Consider the following 11,449-nt stretch of genomic DNA (forward strand, 5'->3'; position numbering starts at 1 on the left):
TGACGGGGACAGTCACACTCGGTGAAGGTGTCAGTCACACACGGTGATGGTGTCAGTCACACTCGGTGATGGTGTCAATCACACTCGGTGATGTGGACAGTGACACTCGGTGATTGTGTCAGTCACATTCGGTGAAGGTGTCAGTCACACTCGGTGATGGGGACAGTCACACTCGGTGATGGTGTCAGTCACACACGGTGATGGTGTCAGTCACACTCGGTGATGGGGACAGTCACACTCGGTGATGGGGACAGTCACACTCGGTGATGGGGACAGTCACACTCGGTGATGATGTCAGTCACTCTTGGTGATAGTGTCAGTCACACTCGGTGATTATGTCAGTCACACTCGGTGATAGTGTCAGTCACACTCGGTGATGGGGACAGTCACACTCGGTGATGATGTCAGTCACACTTGATGATAGTGTCAGTCACACTCGGTGATTATGTCAGTCACACTCGATGATAGTGTCAGTCATACTCGGTGATGATGTCAGTCACACTCGGTGATGGGGACAGACAGACTCGGTGATTGTGTCAGTCACATTCAGTGATGGGGACAGTCACACTCGGCGATGGGGACAGTCACACTCGGTGATGGGGACAGTCACAGTCGGTGATGGGGGCAGTCACACTCGGGGATGGGGACAGTCACACTCGGCGATGGGGACAGTCACACTCGGTGATTGGGTCAGTCACTCTCGACAATGGGGACAGTCGCACTCGATGATGGTGTCAGTCACATTCGGTGATGGGGACAGTCACACTCGGGGATGGGGACAGTCACACTCGGCGATGGGGACAGTCACATTCGGCGATGGGGACAGTCACACTCGGTGATGGGGACAGTCACACTCGGTGATGGTGTCAGTCACACTCGGCGATGGGGACAGTCACACTCAGTGATGGGGAGAGTCACACTCGGTGATGGGGACAGTCACACTCGGTGATGGGGACAGTCACACTCGGGGATGGGGACAGTCACACTCGGTGATGGGGACAGTCACACTCGGTGATGATGTCAGTCACTCTTGGTGATAGTGTCAGTCACACTCGGTGATGATGTCAGTCACACTCGATGATAGTGTCAGTCACACTCGGTGATTATGTCTGTCACACTCGATGATAGTGTCAGTCATACTCGGTGATGATGTCAGTCACACTCGGTGATGGGGACAGACAGACTCGGTGATTGTGTCAGTCACATTCAGTGATGGGGACAGTCACACTCGGCGATGGGGACAGTCACACTCGGCGATGGGGACAGTCACACTCGGTGATGGGGACAGTCACACTCGGTGATGGGGACAGTCACAGTCGGTGATGGGGACAGTCACACTCGGGGATGGGGACAGTCACACTCGGGGATGGGGACAGTCACAGTCGGTGATGGTGTCAGTCACACTCAGGGATGGGGACAGTCACACTCGGTGATGGGTAAGAGGGTCAGAGACAGACTGGCAGGTCGACAGTGAGCACCGTTGAGCTGCACTGACCTCGAGGACGTCCCGGATGTGCAGGCACAGCTGGAGGTGGGTACAGGGCTCCAGGAACAGGTCAGTGAACAACAGGAATCCTGCAATGGCAGCACCCACCGCACTGACAATGTTCATCGCCAGGCATCCGCCAACCTGGGGGGGGGAGGGAGGCAGACTGTGGGAGCAGCTCCTTCTGAACACACCCTCACACACACACCCTCACACACACCCTCACACACACCCTCACACACACACCCTCACACACACACACTCACACACACCCTCACACACACACCCTCACACACACACCCTCACACACACACACTCACACACACCCTCACACACACACACTCACACACACCCTCACACACACCCTCACACACACCCTCACACACACACACTCACACACACCCTCACACACACACACTCACACACACCCTCACACACACCCTCACACACACCCTCACACACACCCTCACACACACACCCTCACACACACACCCTCACACACACACACTCACACACACCCTCACACACACACCCTCACACACACACCCTCACACACACACACTCACACACACCCTCACACACACACCCTCACACACACACCCTCACACACACACTCACACACACCCTCACACACACACACTCACACACACCCTCACACACACCCTCACACACACACCCTCACACACACCCTCACACAACACACCCTCACACACACACCCTCATACACACACACCCTCACACACACACACACCCTCACACACACACACACCCTCACACATACCCTCACACACACACACACACCCTCACACACACTCACACACACCCCCTCACACACACACACACACACAAGCTCACACAAACACACACACCCCCACACACACCCTCACACACACACACCCTCACACACACACACCCTCACACACACCCTCACACACACACACAGACTCACACAAACACACACACCCTCACACAAACACACACTCACACACACACACCCTCACACACACCTTCACACACACACCCTCACACACACGCCCTCACACACACACCCTCACACACACACAGACACTCACACACACACATACACTCACACACACACACACTCACACACTCACACTCACACTCACACACCCACACACTAACAGACACGCCCTCACACACACACACTCACACACTCACACACACACTCACACGCACACTCACTCACTCACACACACACTCGCACACACACTCACCTACACTCACACACACACTCACACACACACTCACTCACACACACATACTCACATACACACACACACTCTCACATACACCCTCACACTCACACATACACCCTCACACTCACACACTCACACACACTCACACACACACTCTGACATACACATTCACACACACTCACTCACTCACACACACACACATACCCTCACACCTACTCACACACACCCTCACACACACACACCCTCACACACACACACACCCTCACACACACACACTCACTCACACCCCTCACACACACCCACACACACACCCTCACACACACCCTCACACACACACACTCACACACACACACCCTCACACACACACACACATACCCTCACACACACCCTCTCACACTCACACACACTCACACACACCCTTACACACACACTCACACACACACACCCTCACACACACACACACCCACACACACCCTCACGCACACCCACACACACCCTCACACACACACATACACACACCCACACACACACATACACACACCCTCACACACCCTCACACACACATACTCACACACACCCTCACACACACCCTCACACACACCCTCACACACACACACTCACTCACACACGCACTCACTCACTCACACTCACTCACACACACTCACACACACACATACCTTCACACCTACTCACACACACCCTCACACAAACACACACCCTCAGACACACCCTCACACACACACACATACACTCACTCACACTCACTCAGACACACTCACACATACACACTCGCACACACACTCTCAGACACACACACTCACCTACACTCTCACACACACACTCACTCACACACACTCACACACACTCACTCACGCACACACTCACACACTCACTCTCACAAACACACACTCACTCACACACCCTCACACACACTCTCAGACACACACATTCACCTATACTCACACACACACACACTCATGCGCACACACTCACTCACACACACACACACACTCACACACTCACAAACACACACACACCCACACACATCCTCACACACATACACTCACTCACACACACACACTCACACTCACACGCACACACTCACACACACCCTCACATGCATACACACACTCACACACACTCACACACTAACAGACACGCCCTCACACCCACACACTCACTCACACACACACTCACTCACTCACACATACACTCGCACACACACTCTCAGACACACACACTCACCTACACTCACACACACTCACACACACATACTCACATACACACACACACTCTCACATACACCCTCACACTCACACACTCACACACACACTCTGACATACACACTCACACACACTCACTCACACACACACTCACACTCACTCACACACACTCACACACACACATACCCTCACACCTACTCACACGCACCCTCACACACACTCACTCTCACACACACACACTCACTCACACACTCGCACACACACTCTCAGACACACACATTCACCTACACTCACACACACACACTCACACACACACCCTCACACACACTCACAGACACTCACACACTCACAAACACACACACACCCACACACATTCTCACACACACCCACACACACACACACACTCACACTCACACACACTCACACACACACACACTCACACACTAACAGACACGCCCTCACACACACTCACACACTCACTCACACACGCTCACACACACACACTCACCTACACTCACACACACACACTCACACACACACTCACTCACACACACATACTCACATACACACACACACACTCTCATATACACCCTCACACTCACACACTCACACACACACTCTGACATACACACTCACACACACACCCTCACACACACTCACACACACTCACACACTCACAAACACACACACACCCACACACATCCTCACACACACCCTCACACACACACACACACACACACACTCACACACACACACTCACACACACACACACACTCACACACACTCACACACTAACAGACACGCCCTCACACACACACACACTCACACACTCACTCACACACACTCACACACACACTCACTCACTCACTCACACACACACTCTCAGGCACACACACTCACCTGCACTCACTCACACACACACTCACTCACACACACATACTCACATACACACACACACTCTCACATACACCCTCACACTCACACACTCACACACACTCACACACACACTCTGACATACACACTCACACACACACTCACACACACACCCTCACATAGACACCCACACACACCCCCACGCTCACACACACACACACAGACACACATACTCACACACAGAGATAAACACACACTCACACACAGAGTCACTCACACACACTCACACACAGACACACACACAGAGTCTCACACACACAGTCACACACTTACACATACACTCACACACACACTCACACACACAGACACACATGCAGTCACACGCACGCACACACTCATGCACACTGTCTCGCACACACACACAGAATCACACAGACACACACATACGCGCACACACAGAATCACACACACAGACACACACAATCATACACACTCACATTCACGCACACACATACAGACAGACACACACAAACTCACAGACTCACACACACTCACACACACACAAACTCACACACACAGAATTACACACAGACACTCTCTCACACACACAGACATACATAATCACACACACACACATTCACAGACACGCACACACAGACACACACACACTCACACATACACACACACACTCTCTCACACTCACACTCACACATACACTCACACACACAATCACACACTCATATGCACTCATACACACACTCTCGCACAGACACACTCACACACGCCCACTCACACACACACATTCACACACACACGCACACATACAGACAGACACACAAACTCTCACACACAGACACACACAAACTCACACTCACACACACTCATATATGCACTCACACACACAAACCCAGACAAACACACACAGACAGACTCACACAGTCTGACACACACACACACACTCAGACACAGTCACACATCCATATTGACACACACTCATGCTCTTCACACACTTACACATGCACAGATACACTCTCACACACACACTCAAACTCACACACTCACAGACACACACTGGCACATATACACACTCTTCCACACTTACGCACTCTCACTCACATGTAAACACCCCCCACATGCTCACACACACATTCATGCACAGACACATACACATACACATGCACACTCACACTCGCACACTCTCGCACACACACACCACATACACACACACTCACACTCACACTCACTCAGAGACACTCGCACACACACTCACACACTGACACACACACACACACACAGACACTCACAGACACACTCTCTCAGTCACACTCACACACTCGTGCTGACACACTTACCAGACTCCGGCCCGGTCTCTTTTCCGTAGCAATGGACATTGACCCTGAAATGATAAACTGACCGTCGCCAGGGAATTAGTCACTGGGCAGATGTGAGGAGACAAACCAATGTGAGCACCCCTCCCCCCCCAACCCCCCCCCCCAGCAATGACAGCAATGTGATGGAGCTAGGACAGGCTGGTGGGGAGAGTGGGAGGGGAATGGGAGGGGGGGCGGAAGACGGTGGGGAGAGGAGGTGGGGGGGTGGGAGACGGTGGGGAGAGGCGGTGGGGGGATGGGAGATGGGTGGGGGGTGGGAGATGGGGGAGGGGACGGGGGTGGGAGATGGGGGAGAGGGGGTGGGGGCGGGAGATGGGGGAGAGGGGGAGGGAGGTGGGAGACGGGGAGAGGGGGGTGGGGGTGGGAGATGGGGGGAGGGGGGTTGGGAGAGGGGGAGGGGGGTGGGAGGTGGGAGATGGGGAGAGGGGGGTGGGGGTGGGAGATGGGGGAGAGGGGGAGGGAGGTGGGAGACGGGGAGAGGGGGGTGGAGGTGGGAGATGGGGGAGGGGGGTGGGAGACGGGGAGAGGGGGGGTGGGGGTGGGAGATGGGGAGAGGGGGGTGGGGGTGGGAGATGGGGGAGAGGGGGGTGGGGGTGGGAGATGGGGAGAGGGGGAGGGGTGTGGGAGATGGGGAGAGGGGGGTGGGGTGGGAGACGGGGAGAGGGGGGTGGAGGTGGGAGATGGGGAGAGGGGGAGGGGTGTGGGAGATGGGGGAGGGGGAGGGAGGTGGGAGACGGGGAGAGGGGGGTGGGGTGGGGAGATGGGGGAGGGGGGTGGGAGACGGGGAGAGGGGGGTGGGGGTGGGAGATGGGGAGAGGGGGTGGGGGTGGGAGATGGGGGAGAGGGGGGTGGGGGTGGGAGACGGGGAGAGGGGGAGGGGTGTGGGAGATGGGGAGAGGGGGGTGGGGGTGGGAGACGGGGAGAGGGGGGTGGGGGTGGGAGATGGGGGAGGGGGGTGGGAGACGGGGAGAGGGGGGTGGGGGTGGGAGACGGGGAGAGGGGGGTGGGGGTGGGAGACGGGGAGAGGGGGGTGGGGGTGGGAGATGGGGGAGAGGGGGGTGGGGGTGGGAGATGGGGGAGAGGGGGGTGGGGGTGGGAGACGGGGAGAGGGGGAGGGGTGTGGGAGATGGGGAGAGGGGGGTGGGGGTGGGAGACGGGGAGAGGGGGTGGGGGTGGGAGATGGGGAGAGGGGGGGTGGGGTGGGAGATGGGGGAAAGGGGGGAGGGGGGTGGGAGACGGGGAGAGGGGGAGGGGGGTGGGAGACGGGGAGAGGGGGGTGGGGGTGGGAGATGGGGAGAGGGGAGGGGGGTGGGAGACGGGAGAGGGGGAGGGGGGTGGGAGACGGGGAGAGGGGGGTGGGGGTGGGAGATGGGGAGAGGGGGGTGGGGGTGGGAGATGGGGGAGAGGGGGGTGGGGGTGGGAGACGGGGAGAGGGGGAGGGGTGTGGGAGATGGGGAGAGGGGGTGGGGGTGGGAGACGGGGAGAGGGGGGTGGGGGTGGGAGATGGGGGAGGGGGGTGGGAGACGGGGAGAGGGGGGTGGGGGTGGGAGACGGGGAGAGGGGGGTGGGGGTGGGAGATGGGGAGAGGGGGGTGGGGGTGGGAGACGGGGAGAGGGGGAGGGGGGTGGGAGACGGGGAGAGGGGGGTGGGAGACGGGGAGAGGGGGGTGGGGGTGGGAGACGGGAGAGGGGGTGGGGGTGGGAGATGGGGGGAGGGGGGTTGGGTTTGTTGTCCTTTGGCACTCCTGCCTCACCCTCCCCCTTCCCTGCCCCCACATCCGCGGAGGGCACAGCTTCCCCCCCCCCCCCCCGCCTCCCCCCACCCCCAGCCCGCTCCCCTCGTACACGGACAGTCCCTTCCCTGGATCGATCTCCCAGATCCCGCTGCACCCTGCTCCCCTCCTCCATTCGGCCTCTCTGGAAAATAAACGGCACCCCGCCCCCATTCCCCCTTCCCCCAACCCCCCCCCCCCCCCCCAGCCGGCCTGCTCCCCCCCCCTCGAGTTTCCACCTCTCCGTCCTCCCTCTGACCCCTCCCGGTGACTCTGGGTAACGCTGCGGCTCGGGATCTGGGTTGGCATCCCGTTGGGAATGTCCGGAGCTGGTGAGGAACTCCTGGCATCGGCACGGGGGGGGGTTGGGAATGGGCTGGAAGACGGGGAGCAGAGGACGGGCGTCGCTCAGATCGGAGGCCCTCCCCTCGAGAGTGGTGCTGCTTCCCCTCCCAACCCCCCAGGGATCGGTGTTCGGGAATGTCCTGGTTAAGGGAAAGGATTCAGAGGTGAGCGTTGAGGGTGGGGGTCCTCTGTACCCGCTGAGCCCGGGAGGGGAGGGAGAGAGAGAGAGAGAGAGAGACCAAACCGGGCAGACTCCCGGGATTCAGCGCAGAGCAATGGGAGGGGAACGTGTTCGGGTCAAGGAGGGACAATACAGGCTCTGGGGGTACGTCTCCCGAGGGGTGGACAGGAGCGAGGGTGGGTGGGTGGGTGGGTGGGGAGGGAAACCTCAGGGTTCCTGGGAAAGGTCCCTGCGAAGGTGGCCAGGCAGAGCGGAACGGTCATTCACAGAGGTGTGGGCGATCCTTGGGTTTATAAATAAACGCACAGGGTATAACAGCAGCTCCAGCTCCACACAGCCAACCAGGTGTGGAGTCTTGGATTTAAGGACAGAGAGAGATAGACAGAGAGAGAGAGAGGGACAGAGAGAGATAGACAGAGAGAGAGAGAGAGCGAGGGACAGAGAGAGAGAGAGAGAGAGAGTGAGGGGGGACAGAGAGAGAGAGAGAGAGAGAGAGAGAGAGACAGAGAGAGAGAGAGAGAGAGAGGGACAGAGAGGAGAGAGAGAGAGACAGAGAGACAGAGAGAGAGAGAGAGAGAGAGAGAGAGAGAGAAAGGGAGAGAGAGAGGGAGAGTGAGAGGGACAGAGAGAGAGAGAGAGAGAGAGATAGACAGAGAAAGAGAGAGAGAGAGAGATTGACAGAGAGAGAGAGACAGAGAGAGAGAGAGAGGGAGAGAGATAGAGATAGAGATAGAGAGAGCGAAAGAGAGATAGAGATAGAAAGAGAGAGAGATATAGAGAGAGAAAGAGAGGGAGAGATAGAGACAGAGAACCAAGAGAGAGAGAGAGACAGAGAGAGAGAAGGAGAGAGAGAGAAAGAGAGAGAGAAAGAGATAAAGAGATAGAGAAAGAGAGAACTGATAGAGAGAGAGACAGAGACAGAGAGAAAGACAGAAAGAGAGACAGAGAGAGAGAAGGAAAGAGAGAGAGAGAGAGAAAGAGACAAAGAGAGAGAACTGAGAGAGACAGAGAGAGAAAGAGAGGAGAGAGACAGAGAGAGACAGTCAGAGAGAGAGAGAGAGAGAGAGAGACACAGTCCAGAGAGAGAGAGGGGGGGGAGAGAGCTGAGGGAGATTAACTCGAATGATCCCGGGGAAGGGGGGATCCCAGACACGACAGGGATTGGTGTGTGCTCCTTGGGGAGAGGGGGTGAGGAGCTGACCTTACCGAGGGGATTACAATGATGAACAGTTCAAACGGGCTGAAGGGAGGATTCGGGGAGGGGGGGGGGGGGGCTCCATCAGGATCGAGGGGTCGCAATTCCAACTCTGGGTCGAGGGGAGGACGGTGCGAAGATGATGGAATGTGCTGCGTGGGAGGTGGTTACAGAGGAGGCGTTTGGAGGGTGAGCGAGACAGGGCTGGAGTGGGACCAGCTGGGTAACTCTTTGAGGGGCCAGTACAGACCCAGTGGGTGGAATGGCCTCGTGTTGTGCCGCGACATTCCATGCCGCCATCTTTGCGTTATCCCCAAACTCCTGTCCTCCGCTCCAGTCCCTCAGATGATTGACACGCCCACTCCCAGCAGTGAGAGTCCGCCATCTTGGAAACAGGTGGCCAACCCATTGCCTGACAAACAGAAGGACCCCCCCTCCCCCCTGCCCCCCCCCCACCCAAACGGCGATGGCCGCCGCTGAGTGGGACTCACCAGGAGGCCGCTCCACCAGGGGGCGCCGACGATGGCGGTCATGGAGAGCAGGCTGAGGAGGAGGGGGATCCCGAACATGACGTGGACAACGCCCACCATGACCTGCGTCACCTGGAGGGCGAGAGGTGAAAGGGCAGAGTTCAGAGTTCGCCCCCTTCCTCACAAACCAACCGCTTGCGCTCCGTGGGTGTCTCACTGGCTGGGGGCCAGTGACCTCTCACCCCATCCCTAGTTGCCCCCCTTGAGAAGGTGGTGGGGGGGTGAGCGGCCATCTTGACCCGCTGCAGCCCATGTGCTGTGGGTAGACCCACAATGCCCCCTGAGGGAGGGAATTCCGGGATTCTGACCCTGAAGGGAACGGCGATATGTTTCCGAGTCGGGATGGGGGGTGTCTCGGAGGGGAACTTGCAGGGAAGGGGGTGGTGTTCCCATGTACCCTCTGCCCCCCCCCTTGTCCTTCTGGGTGGGAGTGGGGGCCGTGGGTTTGGGGGAAGGTGCTGCCTGAGGGTCTTTGGTGAGTTTCTGCAGTGCCCCTTGTAGATGGCCCACCCTGCTGCTACTGAGCGTCGGTGGGGGGGAGGAGGGAAGGGGGGAAGGGGGTGGTTTGTGGGTGTGGGGCCAATCCAGCGGGGGGAGGGGGGGGGGGCTGCTTTGTCCCTGGATGGGGTCGAGCTTCTCGAGTGTGGTTGGAGCTGCCCCCATCCAGGGGCAAGGGGGGAGTATTCCCTCACCCTCCTGACCCGTGTCTTGTAGATGGTGGGACAGGCTTCGGGGGGAGAGTCAGGAGGGGAGTTACTCGCTGCAGGATTCCCAGCCTCTGACCCTGCTCTTGTAGCCGCTGGGTTTATGTGGAGAGTCCAACAGAGTTTCTGGTTAATGGTAACCCCCAGGACGTGGAGAGTGTGAGGGGGGGGGGGGGATCCAGTGATGGTAACACCATTGAATGTCAAAGGGCAGTGGTTGATTGGTCACTCAGTGGAGATGGTCATTGACTGGCACTTGCGTGGCACCGATGTAAGTTGGCACTTGTCAGCTGACACCAAAGATGGGCGCCAATGCAGGGGAAGATCCCAGTGTTTACTCACCCCAAGGGCTTTCAGCTCCCCTCTCAGCATCTTCTCATAGGCCGGGGCTCCAGGGGGAGCCACACCCTCCCGGGGTGGACCCTCCCCTCCACCCAACAGCACCCCTCGGGGGTGGGGGAGGGTAAAGGTTGGTCACGACAGGTACCTGCTCGGGGGTGAAACCCATTACAGCAGCCATCTCCTCCTGGGCA

General features: G+C 57.9%; 1 protein-coding gene across 1 annotated transcript in view; it reads right to left on the minus strand.

The window, feature by feature from the left end:
- LOC148134088 (membrane-spanning 4-domains subfamily A member 5-like) overlaps positions 1 to 11,436 on the minus strand; it is a 243,489-nt gene extending 232,053 nt beyond the window's left edge. The window contains 5 exon segments of the mRNA XM_087985691.1: positions 1,496 to 1,630; positions 6,152 to 6,208; positions 10,174 to 10,284; positions 11,259 to 11,369; positions 11,371 to 11,436. Coding sequence (XP_087841817.1) covers positions 1,496 to 1,630; positions 6,152 to 6,208; positions 10,174 to 10,284; positions 11,259 to 11,369; positions 11,371 to 11,436 — 480 coding nt within the window.
- Positions 11,437 to 11,449: the final 13 nt, after the last annotated feature.

This window comes from Chiloscyllium plagiosum, unplaced genomic scaffold, assembly GCF_037043375.1.
Source record: "Chiloscyllium plagiosum isolate Xiang-an unplaced genomic scaffold, Cpla_swu_hap1 HiC_scaffold_97, whole genome shotgun sequence".
NCBI classification, from domain to species: domain Eukaryota; kingdom Metazoa; phylum Chordata; class Chondrichthyes; order Orectolobiformes; family Hemiscylliidae; genus Chiloscyllium; species Chiloscyllium plagiosum.